The sequence below is a fragment of the Euprymna scolopes genome, chromosome 27 (genome assembly GCF_053919585.1).
Source record: "Euprymna scolopes isolate OS-2025 chromosome 27, ASM5391958v1, whole genome shotgun sequence".
NCBI lineage: Eukaryota > Metazoa > Mollusca > Cephalopoda > Sepiida > Sepiolidae > Euprymna > Euprymna scolopes.
The window spans coordinates 94,341,086-94,366,959 of record NC_136508.1 but is presented as its reverse complement, the minus strand read 5'-3'; the positions used below and the strand labels follow the sequence as shown (position 1 = coordinate 94,366,959).

The following is a 25,874-nucleotide window of genomic DNA, read 5'->3' as shown; positions in this document are numbered from 1 at the left end:
CAGAAAGGACCAAATTTATGGCAATGAAGCAGGAAGTGGATGAACCGATAGTAAAATATTTACACTGGTTAAGAAGTGCGAGTAAATACTGTGACTTTGAAAAACTAGGAACGGAAGAACAGACAACAGAAGAAGAGTTGATCCAACTAAGATTAATTGAAGGTATGCATAATTCGGCACATAGATATAAGCTGATGGAACAGTTACAACTTACAAACATGGCCTTGAATATGTGTCTAGAATTTATACAACAGCAGGAATTAAGACATACCTACACCAAAAAATAAAGAGTTGGAATCTTTCTTGGGTTTGGTAAATTTTTATAGAAAATATTACCAAAATATAATGAGTTGACAGAACCATTTGCAAAGTTAAGAAAAAAAAATGCGAAGTTCATTTGGTTAGAACACCAACAGAAAGCCTTTGAAAACTTAAAACAGATTCTGGTGAAAAAGCCAATAGTACCAATTTTTTACCCTAAGAAGGACATAACTATAACTACTGACGCTAGTAAGCATTCCGTGTCCGGTATTTTGTCACAAGATGGTCATCCCATAATGTACTTATCGAGGAGATTAACAACGACTGAACACAATTATTCTAACATAGAAAGGGAGGCACTAGCCACAGTGTGGACAATGGGCAGAGCAAGACAGTTCTTGATGGGAAAAAAATTCTTGTTGAAAAATGATCACAGACCACTGGAATTTATTTTCAACCCAAGTAAAGAACTATCGAAAGTTACAACGTCCAGAATATTATATTGGGCAATCAGACTGATGGCATTCGACTTTGACATTAAGTATGTTAAAGGGAATATGATACCGCATGTTGGTGCCTTATCTAGACTGAGGTTTTATAGAGAGGATAAGAACAAAAACGACTAGATGAGTAGCACACCTTTCCTTAGTTGATGAGGTATGGGCGAAGAGACTGACGAGGGTTGATTACACATTGCACTGATGATCTTGATGAAGTCTGAGTGTGGCCTCCAAGTTCCATACAAGTTCAGTTCCACTAAAGAATGCTAGGCGTTCTTTTTCACAACATGAGCATGGACAATCAAAATTCTGATGTTGAACTTAACACAGCTGCTGACAGTTTCTTCTTTTTATGTCACAATGTGTTGTTCAGACTATTCTCACTTGCGCAAAAACTAAAAGGTTCCATTTCAAAAAGTATTTGCACAAATACTCACAAACAGCCGTAATTTAAACCGGCTTGACTTGCATTCCTCTCCCCCCCACAAGGTCGCAAGGAATTTCGGGTGAGTGACGTGAAAAAGAATGCTGTTCACTCTACACTCTGAAACAATAGAGAAGAGAGTTGGTTAGCTTATGTCCTAGGTGATGAGAGGAGACATTTACATTAGCTATCTCCCCCACCCACAGCAAGTTTTTTGCGGGCATGACAAAAAAATTCTGTACAAAAGTCCTCTGAAGCTATATACACTGTACAATGTTGACTGGTGATGAAATCACTAGTCTTAGTTGCGCCGGGGCCGCAACCTACTCGCTGGTGCAGTTTCTGAAGCACCAGGAGCGTTGTGTGGCATCAGTCGGCTCAATTGCAATTGCATGCATGTTCTTGGGGTGGTGTCATTTCCAGCTCCAGCGTTCTTGGAAGTGGTCGCATGTGCAACCCGTAAGAATTCTCGGGAGTGCCAGAATCTCTAGCTGGGTCAGAAGCATGAGGAGTGGCTGGAAGGATCTCAGAAGGGCTCGATGGCATGTCATAAAAATCTTTATCGCTGGACTTACGTATGGGACTATCTGTTGGATTACCAGCATGGAATTCTGGCAGGGTGACAGGAGAGTCCTCTGGCACCCCTGGTAGGGTGCTGATAGAGGCGTCTTCCGGCAGCTTGGTTACTGGTAAGAAGGATTCTATCACGTCTTCGCTAATTGTGGTTCTGAAAGGCTTGAATTTCTGAAGGTGTTGTTGGTTTCTGAACGTGAGTCTCCCAGAACCATCTATCTTGATCACATATTGGTAAAATTCTCTCACCTCCACAACGGTGCCTTTTCATTCCCAGCGTTTAGGGTGATTTCCAGTTAGGTTTTGAATATACACGTGATCCCCCACGCTTAGAGGGAGCAAAGATCTTGTATGCTCGCTCCACTTTTCATGCTCAAGGGAATGACGTTTTGCTAGTACCTTCTCCCTGTTTATGAGCGTTTCAGACCATGTGGGGTGGAGGCAGTACCGACCCATTAGGATCGGGATGGGATCTCTAATGGGTTGTCCGAAAACTATAAGAGCAGGAGATGCCTTCGTCTCTGGGTCGATGGAGTTGCGGTATATTAGCATCGCCCGTTGAAACTTGTCTACATTGATGGACCCAACCACTGAGGTGTTATCCATCAGCATTCATTTGACAGTTTTGACTACAATTTTTGCTCTGCAGTTGGCGTGAGGGTTGGCAACAGAAGTGAGGCGATGGTGGACTCCCCATGATCGGAGGAAATCCTGAGTCTTCCCAGCAGTAAACTGGGGTCCCCCGTCGGATGTCATCTCCTCAGGCACCCCAAAAGTGACAAAGGCTTCTCTGAGACGCTTGATGAGGCCATTTGCACCGTTCTCTGCTTGAAATACCATTGGCCAGTTGGAGTACCGGTTAACAACCACAACATAATCCTGGTTGTTGTGTGTGAAGTAGTCGCTGGCAATCTTGTGGAACGGGTACTCTGGAGGCGCAGCGTTAAAAGGTGGCTGCATAGCATTAGACTTTGCAATCCGATGGCAGTGGGTGTAATTGTCCCTGACAGGTTGGATGTCGATGCTGATATTGGGCCAGTAAACCGAGTCAGCCGCACGGGCACACATGAAGCTGACTCCCTGGTGGGCCGCATGCAGGGCTTCCAATATCTCTTGGTGTAATGTTGCCGGCACAGTGATGTGGTTGCCGGCAAGTATCACGCCAACAACGGTGCAAAGGCTGCTGGATATGCAGTGGTGCGGGCGAAGTGTGGTCCTTAGCTGTCGGCAGTCCAAAGGAAATCTGTCATGAATCAGTCGGTGTAATTCCTGTAGGTCTGCGTCTGAAGATGTAGCTTCCCGCACCATGTGCCAGAAAACCACATTAGTGACTGCATAGAGTGTTAGACATGGATGCGTGTATCCCATCAGCCTCTCCAATATCTGCGGTGTCTTCTGGGTTAGAAGCATCATCTGCATGGCTGGCGGCTGGTGGGTACCGGGAGGCGGCGTCAGGTCTCAGGTTCTTCTTTCCAGAGATGTGGATGACTTCAAAGTTGTAGGAGAGGATCTTTTTCTTTAGATTCAACAGACGGCGATTGTCTATCTCTGTCAAGGAGCGGTCATTGAGTATCCCGACCAGCGGCTTGTGGTCGGTGGCCATAATCAAGTCACAGCATCTGAGGATGTAATACCGTGTTTGGTGCAAGACGTAGGCAACAGCGAGGGCTTCTCCTTCAATACCTGGATTCTGCCGCGTGGGTGAAGCAGTTACCCACCAGGCAGAGCTTCCAGCCCTCCTTGCAGCACACAGGCGTCCTGGTGACACAGTCACAGTACTTCTGCATCATGAAGAACCCGACGCCAGTGACTGACCAATTGGTTAACAGACAGGTTGGGCGGGATGGCTGGAACAACCTCACTCCTTCCTTTATTTCCTCTATGATCTTGAGCTTAGACTCAGCGAATATCTCGTTCAATTCCTCTGTCCACTGAAATTTGGTGGATGGTTTCAGGAGATGCCAGAACGACTGCATGCGCTTGGCCATGGAGAATGCATATGCTCCTTAATTGACCAATCCAAACCAAGCCCTTGCGCCAGTGATGTCCTTCGAGATAGGGAAATTCCAAATAGATTCCTAGAACTTGTCAGACGGGGTAACATTAGTGGGCGTGATCTGGAGGCCCGCAAAGACAATAGTCTCTTCAGCAAACTGGAACTTCTTGGGGTTGAGGGTAATCCCATTTCTGGCACAGAGGTCCAACCACTCGCACGCTGAAAGAATGATGCCTCAACTGAGTCAGCCAACATGCACGTGTCATCCACTCACTTAAGCTTGTTTTTGAATTTGGTGATAATAGCATCAATTCGCTGGTTGTAGGCATCGCCACTAGTGAGGAAGCCCTGTGGTGCACGCTTGTAACGATAACGACCCCATGGGGTTATGAAGGTTGTAATGTGGCGATCTTCCTCTTGGATGGGAACAGAATGGTAACCATTCCAAGCGTCTGTGACGGTCTTCCGCGTGTGCCAGATGGAAGGAACTCTACACGTGGTGAGTTTGCCTCACGGACCGTCGATTCTGTGGCTGCAGATCCACTGTTCTTCTAGGGGAGCCGTCGGCTTTTGCGGTCACCACCATGCAGGAACACCAGGGCTGACCTTTTCTAGGACGCTGATAGAGATGTCTCTCAAGGTCATTATAGATCTTATCTTGCCAGTGTAGGGGGACGAATGCAGGCTTGTGAATGGCGACTGGCTTTGCGTTGGGGTCGATATGGAGCTCCAGTGGTTCACACTTCATCATGGGAAGTGGCTGGTGCTTGCATGTATTAAACGCTGTTGACGAATAGAAGTCAAGCAGCCATTGCTTCAGAATGGACACATTTTCATCAGTGGACGCAATACCTGTTGGAATATATGTGGTATATGTGTGTTTTGGGCACAAGCACTGCCTATTTTCATCTTCCTCTGTAGTCAGGGAGTCTTGAGGCCAACTTACTGGCACAGTTGGGAAACTGGCAGGTATGGCCCCTAATGCCACTAGTGCTTCACGACAAAGGAAAGCTTTGCCAATTTTTCTAGACACATATAACAATTGCTTTGTTGTTTTTGGTGTGCCAGATACATCAGCTGTTGATACCTCCACGAAGATAATTCCATCAACCCCTAGGTCCTCCTAGATAACTCCTCGCATGGACAATTTGACAGGGAATATGTCAGTCTTGGCGATGCCCATCGCAAGTGCTGATCTGATGGGTATGATGGAACTCTGACAACCAGAATCCGCCACCATAGGTATTTTAATTGATGTAGGGTTGGAGGATTTGAGTGGGCAGCCAAGCTTCTTGTGGTAATGGGGTGAGCTTCAACGTCATCATTGGGTGGGGCTTAGAAGGTCTTGTGACCCATTTGCCTTTGTAAACATGATGTTTGATTGGCTTACAGCTGCTAGTTAAGAGGTTTGATGAGTCTGGATGGTACAAAGTTGGTCAAATAGAGTGCCAGCTTCGTCATCCCCCATATGCAAGGCGTTATTACTGTACTTGGGCTTAACCTTACAGCAGGGGTTCTGAGAGCACCACCTGGAAGATCTGTCTCGGTGGCCCCATAACCTGCAGTTCAAGCACTTACTGCAGTTGGTCGCAAAATGGCCTTTTACAGAGCACTTGCTGCATGTTATAGACCAAGCACTGCAGGACTTGGCTCTGGAATTCCAGTCGTTTGACTTACCGTGCTGTAGTTCTCCGCAGGGCCAGCTGCTGCTCTGCTTGTTGCTGCGAGATGGTTGTGACTGGTGGGGTTTGTCGTTGTCATGACTCATGGCAGCGGTAATTTCCCCAACGGCTGTCCTGATGGAGTTACCCTGTTCCTTCTGGGCTATATAGGCAACAGTTTCCTCCAGGGTTCGGTCTGTTTTGGGATCACCCAACAGATCAGAAAGAATCTCTGGATCAGCAATACCATGAATGAGAATATCCCTAATAATCTCACTGCTGTAATCATGTGTGGCCACAGCCCGGTTCCTTACACTTTGCTGTGTACTGGCATAAGGCGGACTGACCCCTGAGAGCAGCAAGGAAGGTCCTGATAGGGGTACCAGGGGCCTGTGTCATCCTACTGAGTTTGATGCGATGGACCAGAGTGCTCTTCTCCCTGACTGCCAGGCACCTTATAGCAGCAAGGAGGTCTACCTCGGTCATTGATGACACATCTTCCTGCAAGTCTCTCAAGAGGTCATTCATGAGGTCCTCATCATAGCAGTGAAAGAGGGCTGTGGCACACATAGCATCAGTGATAACGATACCGGTCATACATAGACCATTGTCGCTTGAAGGACGACCATTGATCGGGAATGCTCCCGGCACCAATAGCTGGGGACTTAAGCTTAAGCCTGGGAGCTGCTGGTTGTTAGGGGTTGGCTATTGAGGCTGGATGGGCAGTTTGGGCATGAAGATGAGGGATTCAGGGAGTTTCTGGTCTTTCCAGCCACATCCAGTAACTGAGAAGGTGACTTCTATTTTGTCGCTCATTATTTATCCAGGTGGAATGAGTTGCTTTCGAAAGCAGCGAGATCCTGACGATGTGTAGTCGTAGAACAGCATAGATGAGTAGCACACTTTTCCTTAGTCGATGAGGTATGGGCGAAGAGACTGACGAGGGTTGATTACATACGGCACTGATGATCTTGATGAAGTCTAAGTGTGGCCTCCAAGTTCCATACAAGTTCAGTTCCACTAAAGAATGCTGTTCATGCTACACTCTGAAACGATAGAGAAGAGGGTGGGTGAGCTTATATCCTAGGTGAAAAGAGGAGACATTTGCATTAGCTAATGATGAGGAATTTGAAGATATTCCTGCACCCTGTAGAAACTGATGTAATATCTGTAGATAAAATGGCTACTGAAACTACAAATGACCCAGTGTTAAGCAATAGTGTTGAGGATAAAAGAGAATCGTTGGAGAAATTATTCAATGGCTGAAAGACCATTCAAAGAAATAAGACATAAACTGACTATAGAAAACGGGGTAATATGTAATGGAGACTTGGTAGTTCCCCAGAAACACAGAGGAGACAGGTTATAAAAAATGTACATGATGATGTACATTGTGGAGTGGCAGCTACGCAAAGAAGATTAAAATTAGAAGCATGGTGGCCGAGGTACTCAAGAGATGTAGAGGATTGCATAAAAAGATGCACAAAATGCACAGAACTTAGGAATTTCAAGCAAAAGAAAATACATGTGTGGCCCCGAGAAGCAGAACCGTGGAGCAGAGTACACATGGATCATGCCTATGTCAATGAGATAGGACTATTATTAATATTAGTAGACGCATATTCAGGTTGGCCTAAAGTGGTGAGAATACCTGATAAAAAAAAAGTACCACTGTAAAACAAATATTAAGAGTAATATTTTCGAGAAATAGGATACCGAGAACATTGGTTATGGATACCGTGCCAGAATTTGCGGATGCTGATTTGCATGAATGGTTAAAAATAGGATGCAGACCTTACAAGATCCCTCCCTACCACCCACAAAGTAACGGGATAGCAGAAAGGATGGTCCAGATGGTAAAGAAGGGCATAAAAGCATGCTTGCAACAGAAGGAGAAAATCGATACTTTCCTACCAAGATTATTACTAAAGTCCATCTGCCTTAATGGGCAGACAATTAAGGTCCCCTTTAACTATGGCAAATAAAAAGATGTGGTACAAAAGAAATAGGAATACGGAAGCTGAGGCAGTAGAATTTATTATGCAGAAAAGACATAATATTGCAACATTAAATAAAGGAAAATGTTCAAGAGGGTACGAGAAGAAGTACAAGAAGTACTCGCGGCATAAAGTAGCTCTGTAGTACCGTGTTTCACAGACAGGTAGTTATTGAAAAGAAACTTGACCAATGAATGCTCTTGTTTGTCTTCATTAAAAACATATTTTGAGCACGAATTCTTGTTTTGAACCTGTTAATATTGTATTATGTGTATTGTTTGGACTACTGTTCTTGTTTTGGTTGTTCTTTTCACAACGTTTCAGCCGATGTAACCTCCGACCTTATTCAGGCGTATGTTTACAATGGTTGTTATTAGTAAATGGTGAAAAATTTTGTTCTTTTTTTCCAACAGAATCGGTAGAATTCAAATCATCTGATGTTTTTATGAAATGGAAACGGTGTTGCATCATTTTGTAATGTTGTCGTTATGTTCGAACCGTGTTCATTAAAGTTCTAACTTCTCTCGAACCCCCATGTCATCCGGCACCATCGAAAATTAACAACCAAAAATAAATAAGTCCGGGTCAGCATCTTTTCCTTTTTAACAGAAAGCATTTTTTACCGCTACTCTCCCATCTCGACATGAATTAAAGTTTCTCGCTGCCACATGTTCATCTAGCCGGGTCGCGTTTCTCCTTCCTCTAGCTGCATGTTGACCACAGCAGGCCCATTCTTATCCTCATTTTTACATGTCTATTTCTTTCCGACTTACACTTCTTCTGGTGCATTTTTTTTTGTTTTTACTTCTCATGCACACTTCCTAATTTGCATATGTGCTTTTTTTTGGCTGCTGCTAATTTCTTTGCAAGCCAGCCATCCTTTGCTGCTGCTGATATTTTCCCATGCGCTTGTATGCACTTTGTTGCAATTTCCCTTTTTTTATTTATAAGTTCTTAATTTTTTGAAATGAAGATTTATAATTTGCATTACTTGAATTGTTCGGACTACTGTTCTCATCTTGTTTGTTATTCTCACAACATTTTGGCTGATGTAACCGCCGACCTGAATAATCTAAATGATCAGAGTAGTTTGAACAGTCCAAATAATACAAATTATAAATCCTCATCTCAAATATTAAAAAACACGTTGATATTGTATTTGGACCTTCTGATGAGTGATTGTTGTATTTCTTTCAGCTTGAAACAAATGTGACGTCAATGTCTGTTCCAATTGGGAACGAACCATCTCACCTGTGCTGCTGTGAATATGTCAATCGGAAAGGGGAGAGAAGCCACTTGCTGGCCTGTCTCTGTGACTGCGAGGACATAGACCTTGCGTTCGACAAGTGAGTATCGGTCGATTTCTCAAAAATTTGTTTGCTAATAATTTATTTTAGGCTTGTAAGATCCAGGGCTGGGGAGATTTACGAAAAATGTTGCATTGTCCATCATTCTTTTCTCTTCATAGCTTTGTTGATTATTTATTGTTTCTTCTTTGGAGCCATGTCGTCTCTGTGGCTAGGATCTGTTGTCAGTAGACAGTGTACTGCAGTACAACTTCGTTGTGTCATAGAAGACACATTACGATAAAACAGATTCTCAGAATGGAGGTTTATTGAGAGAAATATGTTAAGAGTTACAAGTACAATTTACACTTTATGTAAGAGAGAGTTATATTAACCTAAGTAAACATAAACTTGGTAGACAGGCAAACACAGATCGTTGTCCATGGCTATGTGCGACTCACAGTTTTTTTTTTGTTAAAACATTATTTTCTTTCTTTTATTACCACTTCTTCTCTATCATGTCCTTGTTTTATTTTCTTCTTTTATCTTTCAGACTCTTATATTGTCTTGTGTCACATGGTTTTTAATACCTCTTGTGGAAGGTAAATGGCCAACTGGAACCAAATTGATATATCTTGCATTGTTCTTTTTTTTTTTTCTTTCTTCCTTCAAATCAAAATGTGTTGTGTAATTCCTTATTCTTTCCTCGTAGCAGTATTGTCGCTTGTTGTCTCGAATTCGTGTTGTCTGTTTCTTCATTGCTGCTACATATCTTCTCAGTTTCTTTGTGTTGTCTGCATGTAACTTCATTTGGAGATAGAAGAAGAATTAAGATAGGACAGATTCTGGTTTATTGGGAGAAAAATGCAAAGTAATTGCAAGTACATTTTACACTTGTTTATGTAAGAGAGACAGTTAACCTAAGTAACTATTAGCTAGATGAATAGATGAGGCTAGGACATGCATTACTTAATGCTGTGCATATAAGTTCTTCATTGAGTTATAGTACAGGGCTCTATGGACAAATTTATCTTTAGTTGACCTTGGACAACTAAATATTGTCGTTTACTATTTTCTCTAGATGATAGTTTAGCATTTATAAACATATTTTTGTCTTCTGCAGGAAAAAGAAATGTTTTGACACGCATCCTTCCAAGAAAATTAAAATTTAAATAAAAAAAATAAAAAAATCATAAGTTTCATGTATAGATATTTATTTTTTAACAGGGCTCTACGGACAAATTCGTCTTTAGTTGACCTTTGACAACTAAATATCTTCACTTACTAGCCAAATAGCAAAGTTACTAGGCAAACCCACATGATTTTTAGAATATGACATCTCCGTTCTGTGACGAGTATGTACATCATAAAAATTTTTCTGTATTTTTTTTTTTTATAAGTTTTTTTAATAAATGTAATTCTAAATATACAACAAATTTTATGTTGATACTTCAAGGTATAAACATTCTAATTTCTTCAGATGTTTTTTTAAACAGCCTTCGTTAAAAAAAATGTATATTGTTCTATTAAACTTTTATTGTTTAAATAATTTAACTTTTTGTTTTATTAAAAAAAGAAGTTGAACAGATATTTTTCACTCTGTAGTGAGTTTTGGAAGATTGTCAGTGAAAGAAAAACAATCGCCAAAAGATAAGCGTTTCATCATTTCTAGTCGTCACCTTGAAAAATCACTCGCAAATGCGACTGTTTCACTCACGATGTAGAGCCCTGCAGTAAGAATGAAGATAATAAAGATTCTGGAAATGAAGGTTTATTGAGCGAAAAATATTAAGTAATCACAAGTTCAATTTACACTTTTCATTGCTTTTGTCTCACATGATGTCACATCTACGGGATCTCTTATCACTTTGAATTTAGCTTTTCTGACCTTACGTCATCTAATCGGCAATAGATTCTAATGATCATGTCTTTAATCATTTCTAAAATGACCCATTTCTTCTCTATAAGAAATGGAGCTTTGCTGGTCAAATCTAAGATGGCGGCTTGGGAACTTTCCGACATGGTGTGAGATTTTTCTTTCAGGGGGGAGGGGTTCTGTTATTTTTAAAATGAGTTTTTATGTTTTTGACTTACTGTTCTTTTTGTCTTAATGTTACGTGTTTAAAAATAAATGTTGAATGTGAATTTAACTACATAAGAATGATACAACAACTAAGTGAAACGTTTAGCCGATTTATTTACAACTTATGATTGACTTTGATATTTTCAACCACTGGATGATAAGTCTCTCAGTTTTGAAGCATGTGTTTTTGTCTCATAGTGTTATAGCAGACACCCCGTTTTTTTTTTGTTTTTTTTTTCAATCTAAGGGCGATCACTTTTTCCTTGTCTAAGGGAGATAACTCTATTTTTGTGTATTTTTTTTAAATCCCAGGGTGATCACTTTTTTCCTTGTCTAAGGGAGATAACTCTGTTTTTTAGGTTAACCAAAACACTTAATTATCTTCCTTTTTTTTGTTTTGTTTTGGAATATTATGTCTTTTTTTATTTGAACGTCTCTGAAGAGCAGCCAAATAAATAAGCAACAATATTTTTTTGTTATAAGTTGTGATAAAGAAGAACATTGAAGCATTCACCAAAAAAAAAAAGAAAAATAAACAAAAATTATAATTGTCAACTGATTCTTTACTTTGATCATTGGGATACAACTAACCAATATATGTGTGTGTTTTTGCATTAAGTTCTTTGTTGTGTCTGTAGACGTCAGATAGTACAGCTGACCAGATATAAGGTTTACACATGTTAGTGTATTGTGTAACATTCATCTTATTATTGATGTCATAATTGAAATTTTATCTTATTATTAATGTCATGATTGAAATTTGAAAAATAATTTAAAAAAAAAAAAAGTTAAAAAAATTTAAGAAATTTATTTAAATTAAAAATTTGGTAGATAGCGTTTAGCTAACATTTTGTCAAATTTGAAAAATAATAAAAATAAATGTTAAAAAATTAAAATTTAAAAAATTTATTTAAATTAAAAATTTAATAGATAGCGTTTGGTTAACCTTCTTTCAAACTGGAAAATAATAAAAAATAAATTTTTCAAAATTCAAATAAATATAATTGATAGTATTTGGCTGACTTTTTTTCATAATTAAAAATAATAAAAATAAATTTTTCAAAATTCAAATAAATATAATTGATAGTATTTGGCTGGCTTTTTTTCATAATTAAAAATAATAAAAAATAAATTTTTCAAAATTCAAATAAATATAATTGATAGTATTTGGCTGGCTTTTTTTCATAATTAAAAATAATAAAAATAAATGCAAAAAACTTAAAATTTAAAAGATTTCTATAAATTGCAAAACTTACAGTGTTTGACTTTCTTTCATAGTTTGATAGATTTGACTTTCGTTCAAATTTGAAAAATTAATTTTAAACAAATGTTAGCTTATTTTCAAAATATTGTGCTATAATTTGATTTATAAACATATTTCACACATAATCTAATATGTAAACGGCTATATGTCTCTCTCCATATTTTCAAACTCTATCTCCTCCGAAACTAAAACTCGCAGATGATTGGATTTTTTATGGTCCGTTCTTTTACGGGTCTTTAGCCCGTTAAAATAATTTTTGAGGGGTCAAAAATGGGTAAAAATTGCAAAAAATCGTTAAACATTTTGTTCATTCATCTTTATTTTTAATTTTTCATCAGTTCATGTTGGTACAGTGGTAACATCACGAGCTTTGAATGCTACAGTTTCGGTTTCAATTCCAGCTGATGGCACCTAAATACATTTATTTTTTTTACTTTTGAAATCAGGACTCTATAATAATATATACGAAATCTGGACAAATTGAAATGTCATATTTAAGTTTATTTTACACCCAGGCATTCGATCTTGTGTTATTATCATTAAAACAAACTGTTGAAAATTTGCGTAATGTTTTTGATTGAACCTATTTCTTGGATTTTCTTTTTTAGCTGTATAAATTGTAACAAAGTACAAAGCAATACAATGCGGAACATATCGGCCACCATCGCTGACCGTTGCCGTATTCCTTGGTGCGGTGGTAGAGGTGCAATACAAGTCCGACTTGATGTGATTTTCCCAATCATTATGGTACCTTCATGCATCCTCCTTGGGTCAATCGGGCCTGTCATGACCATAGTGGCACTCGTTTCCATGCCTTTCCTAATGTTCCTCTTTTATAGGATATGGCGTCGACATCACACCCAGGTGCGGACAAAATTCTTCTCCAGCTGGGCCAATACATCCATCATCTTCAGTTATTTCGTCTTTCAGACGTTTGTTGTGGCTTTCCGCAAAATCTTGCTCTGGGAATTTCTCCTTTTCTTCACCGCTCTTCTTGCCTTGTTCTACGTGCTCTACCTGACCAAAAAGAATCCCGGATTTCTCAAGTTCGGACACGCCGACCAAGAAACCCCGACAGTTGAAGATCCCCAATCCTGGCGACCAAATTCCAAGTGGATTGAGTCCTTAAAGAACAGTGATAAAAATTGGAACGACGTTTATTTAAACGGAGACGCTAAGATTCAAATTGATGCAAACGGCGAAAATCATTCCATCTCATCATCGCAATACAACATGACAAATAACTGTGTGAATGAAAGCATGGCACCCATGATTCCCATGGAATTGGTAACCTGGGTGGACTCTCGACCGATTGAAGGTAAGTTGTATTATCACAGGAAATGACGACATTTTCCTCCGTTGATTTCTGGTCACTTAGTGCTTGTCAGACTCAAATGTTGTTGTCATTGTTTGTTTGCTTGTTAGGCGATTTGAATGTTTGCGTAAAATTCACAAAGACACTTGAATGCTTACTCGACACTGTCTGTGAGTATCTCTGGCCTTTCTGTACAAGACAATTTGACATATGGATACTCCATGCTACAAGTAAACTCTGACCAAATATTCAAAAGTTCAAATCCACACTTGCTTATATGAAGAACTAGCAGGGGTGCCCAGTGTTGCCCGTAGTGTTTGGAGGTGTGTTAAGAAAAAAAAAAAGAAACTGTTATTAGGCAGGCATGTTCGAACCCGTGACACGAAGGCAGAAAAGAAAGTGAACGAAAACCTGATATCTTACCACTAGACTATGACGCCGCAGGAAGTGGAAAACGTTCAAATTTAGCAATGTCAATCAAAAAGTTGTAAACTCGATGATGATTAAGTTAAGAATCATAGGAGTCGTCAAAGAAATGAAAGTGGCTTTTAAACCTGGCCTGGGGCCAGTCAAGCTTTCGCTCGTGATATTCAGTGTCTTCCCATGAGGTCATTCCCCCGAAAAAGGGGTAACTCTGGCAGCATCCAAATGAATATCAATTGTCTGATATGAGGGTTTTCTCCCACATTGATTAAAGCTAATTGCTTCTGGAACGAAAACCAGGAACCTGCCTTTTCTTTTGATTAGTTTTGCTTTTATATGAACAAACACGCAAGAGGAAGGAATAGCGGTAATTTTGTAAAAGTTGCTCTAATAAAAGATCAAGACAATCTTCATTCGTAAATTGAAGATATTATAATCTAGGGAGTATATAAAAAGTTCTAAGACGTGGTAAGCCCCTCGAGAACCCTGGCGAAAAAAAAATTGTGGACATACAAAAACACATTTTCGCTTTTATATATAGACTAGCAGGGGTACCCGGCGTTGCCCAGGTTTTTAAAGGCGTGTAGGGGGTGGGGGCCGGGGTAAAATGATTACAAAGCGAAGTAATTACCCTGTTTAAATATTAGGTATTTTTTTAGATTAAGTCCACCTCCACAATTTTCTTTTAAAAAACGACTTTTAAAGTTTTTCGACTATGCTGAATACGGAAATCGCATTGAAATTTGGTAGAAAGAAGTAGTTATCGAGATATAAAAAGTTGTTTTATGCATTGTATTCTTTGGCGGCCATCTTTGTTACGTGCAAAGATTTGTTTATGGCACACGCACGCGCGTAATACAGACGGCCGCCAAAGAATACAATGCATAATACAACTTTTTATATCTCGATAACTACTTAATTAAAGAAAGACGTAAATAAGCGTGAAAATGCATTTATTAAAAGGAAAGGCTAGAATTGAACCCAGTATTCAAAAGTTAAAAGTGAATACATAATGCAATTTCAAGAATTTGTTGAATTGATCATTGTGTTTAGAAATAACTAAATAATGATATAACTAGAGGTCAGAGTTAGAACAATGGAATTCAATTCAGGAATTTTCTTTGTTACCAAAAACGTGTTGGACATATGAGTATGTAATTCCACGTGAGAAACGTTCACGTGGCTGAAGCATGTTTTGATGTCACAAAGAAAGATAATTTACAATATATTCAGAGAGTCAGTTGAGTCAGAGTCGAGTTTGGGAGTTAGTTCAGAGTGGAGAGACAACAGTGGAGTTAGCTGAAACCCTTTTGGAAGCGACCAGAAAGGAAAACAAGAAAAAGTAACTTTGAAAGGCAATTGAATTCCTGACCATTAATCATCCAGCTGGGAGAATAAACATCATCATGTCATTTGTAAACCTTTGTCTTCATTTGTCATCTTTCAATCTGAAAGGTAATGTGATTTTTGTCTATCGTATTTGTAAAAGAACTTAATATGAAACACCCTCCTTCCAAAGTGTAACCGAGCCCCCCTCCTCCAAATTGTTAACAGAAACCTCCTTCATAAATAATGAATCTCCCCCGTGTTAAAAGAACTGTCTATGTCTCTTTATATCAAGTTCCTCTCACCTATATTAGCCTTCTCTTAATAATATGAGCTAATAAGAATTGTCATCATCGTCATCGTGTGCATTGTTATCTAAATGTCTCATCTTCTGTTATATGTCCCCAATATACACACCCCACCACACAACAGTACCTGTGACCACTGTTTGTTCCTCCTTTGATTTTTATTAGAAATTCATAATCTGATATATCTTAAGAAATTCTTCTTTTATATCTTAAGAATATAAATGATGGTTCAAGGGTGGCCAAATAGATACTGAAACAGACTATGGAAATATCTATGCCAAATTCATGTCCAACTATGTTCACTAATTACTGTGATTAAATGCTTTAAAAGAAAATTTATACAAACCTGTTTTTATGCAGCCTGTAGTGTTGGTTGGCAGACAAAAAGAAAAAAGATGGCTGCTACTTCTCTTTTTATGTTTACGATCTTGTCACCTGATATGCTAATGAAAGGTTTCCAGTTTTTAATAAAGTGTTTGATTTTTCAGAGATTGGGGCAGTTTGGATTTGGATGTTGGAGCAGCAAGTTTTGACAGCAGAGTTACGAGTTTTATAGTAACAAGGTTTGACAGCAGGGTGATAGGTTAGGAGTCGTGAGTTTTGACAATGGAGATTGTTACTTGGAAAGTGTAGCATAGTTAACTCTGGACTGTTTAACCACACTTATGCTTCTCTGGTGCCCCTCCCTAAACAATGGTAATGGGCGTATGTATGCATGTGTGTGTCATCAGTGCCCCTCCACTAGTGTCCACTTGATGTCATCTATTCTTCAGCGCATTTCATTGTCTGCTCGACCCAGCCTGCCACGTCTCCTTAAATAACTCTGATTTTGGCAAGAACGACCAGAGTCCTATTAGTCAGGTAGATCAGACACTACTATGTTGCCACTAACAAGGGTTGGACTTTAGGGAATGTTGCTGTTATCGAGTGAGTTAGGATCGAAAATGGAGATATCAATTAGTGATGGGACGATGCCAGTATTTTTCCTGATTCTGATTCCGATTCTTTATAAATCTCTGAATATTTAGTTATAAAATCGCTATTTTGTTCCAATTACTGTAAAAACACATTTCAAACATTAAAACCCATTTTAAGTGTACATATGTTTTTTCAAAAGTAAAAACCCATTTTAAGTGTACATATGTTTTTTCAAAGATAAAAACAGATTTTAAGTGTGCATGTGTTTTTTCAAAAGTAAAAACCCATTTTAAGTGTACATATGTTTATTTAAACATAAAAATACATTTTTAGTGTGCATATGTTTTTTCAAAAGTAAAAACACATTTTTAGTGTACATATGTTTATTTAAACATAAAAATACATTTTTAGTGTGCATATGTTTTTTCAAAAGTAAAAACACATTTTTAGTGTACATATGTTTATTTAAACATAAAAATACATTTTTAGTGTGTATATGTTTTTTCAAAAGTAAAAACACATTTTTAGTGTGCATATGTCTTTTCAAACAAAAACACATTTTAAGTGTGAATGTTTTTTCAAACATAACACACATTTTAAGTGTGCATGTGTATTTTGCAAACATAAAAACACATTTTAAGTGTGCCTATGTTTTTTCAAAAGTAAAAACACATTTTAATGTGTATATGTTTTTTCAAATGCAAGAACACATTTTTATTGTGCATATGTTTTTTCAAAAATAAAAACCCATTTTTATTGTGCATATATTTTTTCAAAAGTAAAAACACATTTTAAGTGTGCATATGTTTTTTAATTTTATTGGATATTTAAATCCATAAATATTTATTTATTTATTATTATTATTACTACCAGCAGTGGAAGATTTTGTTTTAAACAAAATAAAATTTAAAAAAATATATAATTTAAGGAATTTTAAGCTTCCTATTTTTTAACTAAAAAAGCTGAAGAGTCATGAAAACAGGAGTAGTACCATTAAAATAAACGACCTTTTTGTACTCCAGAATTTATTTTTCTACATAGTCACCACCATTCTTAATGCACTTTTGTCAGAAATTTAATAACATGTCTCTGCTTCTGATGGACATCCATGACATATTGTTTTCTTAGATTCTTACATCGTCAATATCTGCAACAGCGAAATAAAACTTTCAGGTCATGAATGCATAAGTTCAGTCATCATAACAATGCAATTTGCAAACCTTCCTGACCCATTCGGGTAGAATAAAAAAAAATAGGAGGCATTAATTTTGGAACGTCGCTCCTAATATTATTTGTAAACAAGAAAAAAAAAACGTTTTCTTCCAGATGACTATTAAAGTTTTTGGAAAGCCATAAAAAATGTATATGTATATTTTTGATGGCATGACTACATTATTAATCTTATGTTTCTTTTTTCTGTATTTTTTTTCTTTTTCAGGTCATTATTTGATAACCTGGTGTGGTTTCTGCAACCTACAAAGGCCGCCTCGGACCGGGCACTGCTATGTCTGTAATTCTTGCATTGGAGTCCGAGATCATCACTGTGTTTGGTATTTGTCAACATTTTCTTCTTCTGCAATATTTTATCACCTAACAAATAAAGTTATCCGGTCAGATTTTTCAAAGTCAGGCCCAAATAGCATTTAAGTTGACAAATCAAACTTTGCTTCTACCTAGCAAATTTCCATTTGTTATTGTTATACCATGTTTACTACACGTATATAAAGTTGAGTTATTCATCGCACTGACACAAGAACACATTACCCGAAAGTACTTCCTTTAAATTCCTCTGTCTAACGTTTACCGGGAACATAAACTGGAATAGATACATTGAGAACATTGCCAAGGCTGCTGCAAAGAAGGTGGGCTCTCTCTACTGTAGTAGAAAAATACTTACGCCTGAACCTCTATAAGGCCACCATTCACCCATGTATGAAGTACTGTTGTCATATTTGAGCTGGTGCATCTGCTACTTGTCTCTTTTTCCTGGACAGGGTTCAAAAGAGAGTCACCAACCTGTTATCTAGGCTTTAGCCTCTGTCCCATCGATGAAATGTTGCATCCCTCTGCCTGTTCTACAAGTACTTTAATGGTGAATGCTCTGATGAACTACAAGCACTTGTACCCCCTCGACGTGAATATCCCCGACAAATTCGACAAGTAGCTAAATCCCACACCTTCACAGTAGAAACCCCTAGGTGTAAAAAAACCTTCTACTCCAATAGTTTCTTTCTCAGAACTGCTAGACTTTGGAACTCCCTTCTGGGATTCTGCTTTTCCAACTGTACTGACATGCAGAAGTTCAAGTGTAATGTGAACTGATATCTCCTTTAATAATACCCCTGCAATTTACGTCCCCGATAGTAGCCCTCTACTTCAAAGTGGCACTGTGCCTTGTTTGGGGTGAAAATTGAAGAAAAATTTTAAAACTTGATATATGGGGTATTTGGACCTGTGGAACAAAATTGATTTGTTTTTAGCTGTAAAAAATAGTTGCTTAAGATTCAAAATTGTAAAATTGGACCTTGGCAGGTGTAGTTCGACATAATGTGTATGCTCTATGCATACACATGCTATTTGTTATTGTTGTATCATGTTATTTAACAAAAAAATATCTTGTTGGATGTTCAAAGTCAGACCCAAATAGCATTTAAGCTGACAAATCATACTCTTCTTCTGATGAGCCAATTTCCATTTGTTATTGTTGTACAATATTATTAGCAATAAAACATACATTGCTGCAATTTATTACAATAATGATGATTGCTGATATAAAACATTAAAAAAATCAGCAAAGGGGATAACTCCTCTTAAATTGGAGAAAGTAATCGGAGTTGTCTACCTCAAGTTTAAAAATGTACCAACATATAACAATTAAAATCACTTTACTGTATCTGATGTTATTGTTTTTTTTTTGTTTTTTTTTACAGGATTGACAATTGCATCGGTGCTAATAACCATCGTCCTTTTCTGGTGTCGATGATTCTCTTCATCTTCTGTGGCATTTACGGTTCCCATCTGACACTCACAACTGTATGCACGCCGGAAATCTACTACAATTGGATCCTCTGGCCGAATGACTGCCGATTTCTCTACAGTGATTTTCAGTGAGTTTTACTTTTAACTATGTGTGACGCAAATTCAGAAAGTAATTTTTATTTGCATTTAGGCAAGTCATTTTTTTATGTAAACAGAAACAATTTTTTTGCAGTAGACAGAAGCAATTTTTATTTTTTTATCTAAATTTTAAAAGTCAGACCCAAGTAGCATCTAAACTAATAAATCAAACTTTGAGTCTGACTAGCCAATTTTCATTCTTTATTGTTGTATCATGTTATTGACATTATGCTAATGTACTTTGCCACGGTTTATTTAAGAAAATAATGACATAGCCCTGTTGGGACAACTATTCATACGGAAACTGTTTTCGGTCACGACCTTCAAAAAAAAAATCATTTTTATGCATATTCATCGCATTTTCTGTCCTTACGAAACGTTAAAAAAAGTTGCTTGGGAAACAAGCATTAACTCGCTGAAAATTAATTGCTTTGAAACCAAAACAAGAAAAACTTCAGCAAAATCAGATAAATATTTAATTTTGTCATCGGACAAGCTCACAATTCAAGATAAAACTGGGTGGGAAAGGTCATACTAAGCATACCTACGACCTGATGTGGTGGTGAAGTCAATTTTAATTTGTTTGCACATTTTTTAAACTTAAGGTAGACAACTCCTATTATATTCTTCAATTTAAAATGAGTTATTTCTCTTGCTGACTTTTATTTTTAGGCGATTATTTAAAAATGTTTCTTAATAGCGGTCATTTGACTTTAAAAAAACACAAATTGTAGCTAAGTACATTAACATAGTATAGTTCAAAATACCATAGTATAACACATAATAACTAGGGCTATGACCACAGCATATTCTTTTCATTGTTTTGGCTATAGAGTGTATATCCGATACAGTTAGACACAGTTAATCAACCGAGAACCACAACTCAATATAAAAGCATATGATATCAACGGATACACTCTCGAGAGTCAAAACAATGAAAAGAATATGCTGTTGTCCTAGCTCTAATAATAACCTAGTATAACAATAACAAACGAAATTGGCTGGTCAAAAACAAAGTCTGCTTTGTCAGCTTAAAGACTATTTGGGCCTGACTTTGAAAATTATCCACGATAACTTTTTTTGTTAGATATAAAATATTTTATTTAAAAGTTGTACATTACAATGCCTGTTTGGTGTGCCAAGTTTTCGGGGATGGCGATTGTCGTTGCTCTGCTTGTCATGCTCTGCTTTCGCTATCGTCTCTCGATGAATCTGAGGTGGAGCAATTCCGGACATCTTGTAGACAGATGGTCGATTTCAGCTTGCTGGTAATTGTCCTGCATGCCTTGTTGAGCTCATCATTGACCTTTGTAGCATAGGTAGAACAATCCCATGCCGCTACGCAGTATTCTGCAGCTGAGTAGTAGAACACCAAAGTTGACAAGCATAGCCTCCATGTTTCAGCTCACCAACCATTGTTCCTATTTACTTGCCTCCCCACGAGGGCAGAGTTAAACACAAGGTTGGTTTTTAATGTAGAGAAAATCCAGCTCCCCAAAAAGGGGCACTCTGGATAGGAACAAAAATAAAAATGGACTCAGTCATGAAGGATTTCTCCTCCACTGACTGAAGACAGAAAAAGGTGAAGTGTAACATCAGAACAGATACTACACTGTGATCTGGGCCCCAAGTCATAAGCAGGCTAAATCCAGTTTTTTCCTGGTGCTACCAGATCAGGCTGTCTATTGGCTTCCTGAGACGAAATGCACCTACATCGATTTTCTGTTTTTGTTTTCTATTCTCCTTTGTAAAACTTAATTATGTTCTGCAAAAATAAAAACAAAAACAACCCCCCCCCCTCCTTTCCACTCTCCTTTCCTTTTCTATCCCTACTACCCAACCCCGTCGATGGGGCATAAGAATACACTGACTGCCCCCCTGCAGAGAGTAAAAACCTCTCAATGGGGGCACCTGTTGGCCGTGGATGGCAACCTGTAATGCCTAGGAAAGGGATCCTGGTGGCTGAGTAACTGATACCTAGGGAAAACAAAGGTATAAGTTGCAACACTCCACTTTGGGCTAGACGGGCAGTTGGATGGGCCCGATCCAATCAATCGGCTGGTCACGTCAAGCTCTAAATCTGACTAACATAACAAGAAAATCCACTCGCACTCCCCACCTTTTTACAATATACAGATTTAGAAAGCGGTGGCTCATGGGTCAATCAACTTGCTGGACAAATGGACTTATCATGACTGAAAAACAAATATTCTTGCTAAAAAAAAAAATTTTTTAGTAAAAATTGATGAACTGCAGGTGCTTAGGTCAACCAACAAGACGAGTATACTTCCTGTTTATCCCTATTGCTGTTGGGGCGAATGGGTACCCCCCCCAACACCACCCATATAGGGCTCCGGGGTGGGTGTGGAGCACGATAGAAGAAAAATTACGAACTACAAAAATGGCCCACTATAAGCTTCAAAAAAGAAGTTATTCAGAAGTTTCTGATCTGACTAGCTCAGACTCAGAAACTGAAATAAACAAACAAACCTTCCCGAGATTTCTTGTAATAGAAACAATTGAAGAACAAATAACAAAAATGTCTCCTTTCAAAATAGAAAGAATATTATCAAAAGGAATCAAACCAAAAACTGTAAAAAAAAAACAAAAAAATGGCACACTGTTAATCGAAATAACAAACCAGAAACAAACAACTGAAATTTACAAATGGAAACTTTTCGATGATTGAAAAATAAAAACCTACCCCCACAGAACATTGAACACTAGCAAAGTTGTAATCAGGTGCCTCGAACTAGCCCTGTGCCCCTTAGAAGAAACAAAAATAATCTTAAAAATCAAAACGTCATTGATATCAAAAGAATTCAGATAAAAACAAGATCCGGCGAAATCATAGACTCAAATACTTACATATTAACATTTGATACTCCTCAAATACCTAACAACATAAAAATAGGATATGAAAAAATAAACACTGAAATTTACATACCAAGCTCTTTCAGGTGTCACAATTGTCAACGATACGGGCACCATAAAGATCGATGTACACGGCCACCAACTTGCATGAGATGCGGAGACAAAGAAACACATACTGATTGTCAAAACGCACCAAAATGCGTCAATTGCCATCAAAATCATAGCGCAAACTCAAAGGAATGCGAAAAATGGAAAAAAGAAAAAGAAACTCTCAGAATAAAATACACCAAAAACATAAGTTTCCAAGAAGCCCGTAAACTAGCAGAAAACACAAAACAGTCTGAGATAAAAAAAAGGAATACACAGCCTAACCTTGAACCAAATAATAATACAACAAAAACAAATCCCTCAAACACCCAAATTGAAGTATTCATGAAATTACTCAACGAAATGAGAGAACTAATAGAAGATTTAAAAAAAAAAACATGAAACAAACCATCACAGAAAGTAAAGATTTTTTAAAGAATATAACCGAAATAAAACAAAATCCCCAAACTAAAACTCTACCACAAAAACCTATTAAACTCCAAACAACAGCATCCATAGAAACAACCCCTACGACAGAAAAAATAAAAAATAAACAGATCCCAAAAGAACCCCACAAGACCAATAAAAACTTGGATTTAGGGACAGAATGCCAGAATTCATTTGCAATCTCTTAAATAATAGACACTTCCAAGTAAGACTAGGCAACACACGCTCAGCCCAAAAAGAACAAGAAATAGGGGTACCTCATGGTAGCATCTTATCCGTCACCCTTTTTAACATAAAAATAAAATCATTGAAAACATGAACCCTGGTACTAACTGTGCCCTATACGTGGACGACTTACTCATCTGCTACCGATCAAAATACATAACCACAACTGAACGAAAACTGCGACTTTGTCGAAATAAAATAAATGAATGGGCCACAGAAAATGGTTTTAACTTCTCAAAAGAAAAAACAAAATGCGTCCATTTCTGTAAACTCCAAAGAACTCGCCATGATCCCATCCTAAAACTGGATAACAATATCATCCCTGTCGTTGAACAACACAAGTACCTGGGCTTAATATACGACAGGAAACTGACCTTCATACCTCACATAAAAAATCTACAAATAAAATGTCACAAGGTCATTAAACTGATCAAAGTCCTAGCCCACACTGACTGGGGCGATGACAAAACCACACTACTTAAACTATACCGTTCCTTAATAAGATCCAAGCCGGATTATGGATGCTTCATATATGGGGCAACCAGATAATCATATATAAAAGAACTAAACACAATACACCACCAAGGCTTAAGACTGGTTCTCGGAGCCTTCACCACTTCACCAGTGGAAAGCCTAGATGTGACATGATGCGGACCGAGCGATGCCGAGTGACCTTGCTAGTCGACACGAATTCAGAGGAATTTGCACGGCTGAATTCTAATGATGATGATGATGATGGTTTGATGTTGTTTTAAACAGAAATGTCTATGGGATTTTGTCAGAAAGAAAAAAAACAAATAATTGTTCTTATCTTATTGCTATTGTATATCCGTTAACAACGAAAAGGTTGTTTTTAGACCCTCTGTTGAGTGATATGAAGAAATCCAGAGATTCTTAAGCTGACAGCTTGGGGTGGGAATTGGGGGTGAGGGGTTGCTGCCAGGCATTGGTCGACCTGGAGGTGACTAATAGCTCCTAATTACATGATAAGGAACACCTCAGTGCAATGAGGGTTAAAAATGGGGATAGATAAAGCCGAAAGGAGGAGTAGAAATCAGGGAAACAAAGAGAGGGAAAGAGAGAAAGAGTGACTCCAAAAAGGTGGAAGGAGGAATTACTGATTTGATAAAAACAAGACACTTGGCTAATTGGGGTCGGCTCTTTTTCCGTTGATCCCTTTCCGTGGACTGACGGTAGATGAAGAACGGAGAACTTGGTAAAAGAAACAAAACTGCCAGCCCCCTAAGTTGCATGACTAGGCCAGTGTGTAACTATTATTTGTAAAGTCGAAGACAATAATCAATTCTATGTTAAGAAAACCAATTAAGTTTTGACTTTCTTTTCTTTGATTGGAATGCCGTTGTGAATGCAATATATTTCTCCGATAGCCCAGGTGACGGTTGGAAGGTGATTTGAAAGCGGAACCGGAGAGCGACCGATGACAACGGCGAAGATGAATTCGACCACTAGACGAAACCACGGGTAACGCCACAGGTATCGGCTACGGATGCATTTCAATCACGAGCCTATGCACCTGAGCTGAGCTGCACTGGAGGGGGTTACAGTTTGGTGCCGTGACCAGGATATCTCGTTTCGTTAAGAGACGTGCGAACGAATTTCCATGGGCACACAAATATTTTTTTTTCTCTCTCGAAAACACAAAATCTCCCTGTGAGAGAAAGGAAGGAAAATTGAAAAAAAAAAAAGAAAACGAACGGAAGAAAAGTACACCGTTTCTATTTTTTTTAAGATACTCTGAGAACATAGCCAGACCACGGACTATAGTCAATCGACTATAAGGTCTGGGCCAGCTTGCGTAAACAGCCACCTAGCGGCAGAAGACAGCAGAAGGAGCAGACAGTAAGAGACAGGGTAAGTCACCTTTTGGTCCCCTTTTCATTCTTTGCTCAGTTTTGGTGCTCGGTCTGTGTTTAGAATTTTGAATTTCAACTTTGCACGGAGTTGACAGTAGTTTTGTTGCTGGGTGGTAGAAAGAGCATGAGTGGGAAAGGCGATGGTCTCTCAGGGAGAAAGCGAAGCAAACCAGTCAGTGGGTGAGGGATCAGTAGAGACCGTAGAGCTACAGATGACCATGGAACGACCACTGTGGGGGATAAGTATACCCTCGTATGGAGGAGATGCGAAGGGAGTAGGGGAATAGATAGCGATAGTAGAGAAAAAGAGACTAGTATATGGTCTTACAGATAGGGAGATGGTTTTGTTGGCCTCGAAGTTTATATGCAAGTGCATAGAAGATAACCCAGACATAGCATGGACCGATTTTCGTGAACGGTTAAAGAGGAAGTTTGCCGGTGAAAAGACGATGGTCCAAGCAGTAAGAGAGCTATCCCGAATAAAGATGGCCACCGGGGAGGATGTAGATGGTCTGGTCAACCGCATGCAGGAACTGGCAGTCTTCGCATATCCGGTTGCGGAGCACCGGAACATGGCTACCACGCAGGCAATGTTAATCGACGCAATGGTAGATGCATTGCGAGATGAGACGGCCAAAATGGAGATGCTGAAGAGCTGCCCAGACACTCTAGAAGAGGCACACAGGGTGGCGAAGGTGGAAGTGAAGAGGCGGAAGGCAGAGAGTGTCCAGAGTCCTTTTTTTACTGACTGGCATTCGAGGCGTCCACATCGCTCTCACCTCGCCTGGTGGGGGGGGGGACCCTCATAAGAGCTAAGTTGAAAAGCTCTTGTTCTTAGCTGGGAAATTGATTAGTGGAACTTAAGTATGCAACCTGCATCATGAAGCTTGAATCAAAGAACTCGACTAAACAAGT

The 25,874-nt window shown here is 38.5% G+C and overlaps 1 protein-coding gene across 2 annotated transcripts in view; it reads left to right on the top strand.

Moving 5' to 3' along the window:
* The window catches only part of LOC145249008 (palmitoyltransferase ZDHHC23-like), a 48,006-nt gene that overhangs the window by 19,091 nt on the left and 3,041 nt on the right, over nucleotides 1–25,874 (top strand). The window contains exons 2-6 of one of the 2 annotated variants that reach the window (XM_080110868.1): nucleotides 8,610–8,758; nucleotides 9,252–9,300; nucleotides 12,654–13,363; nucleotides 17,774–17,885; nucleotides 19,266–19,442. In XM_080110868.1, the coding sequence (XP_079966994.1) occupies nucleotides 9,275–9,300; nucleotides 12,654–13,363; nucleotides 17,774–17,885; nucleotides 19,266–19,442 (1,025 nt within the window). In that variant the 5' untranslated portion in view covers nucleotides 8,610–8,758; nucleotides 9,252–9,274. The remainder of the gene's footprint in view (nucleotides 1–8,609; nucleotides 8,759–9,251; nucleotides 9,301–12,653; nucleotides 13,364–17,773; nucleotides 17,886–19,265; nucleotides 19,443–25,874) is intronic. The other variant, XM_080110867.1, reaches the window with a different exon arrangement.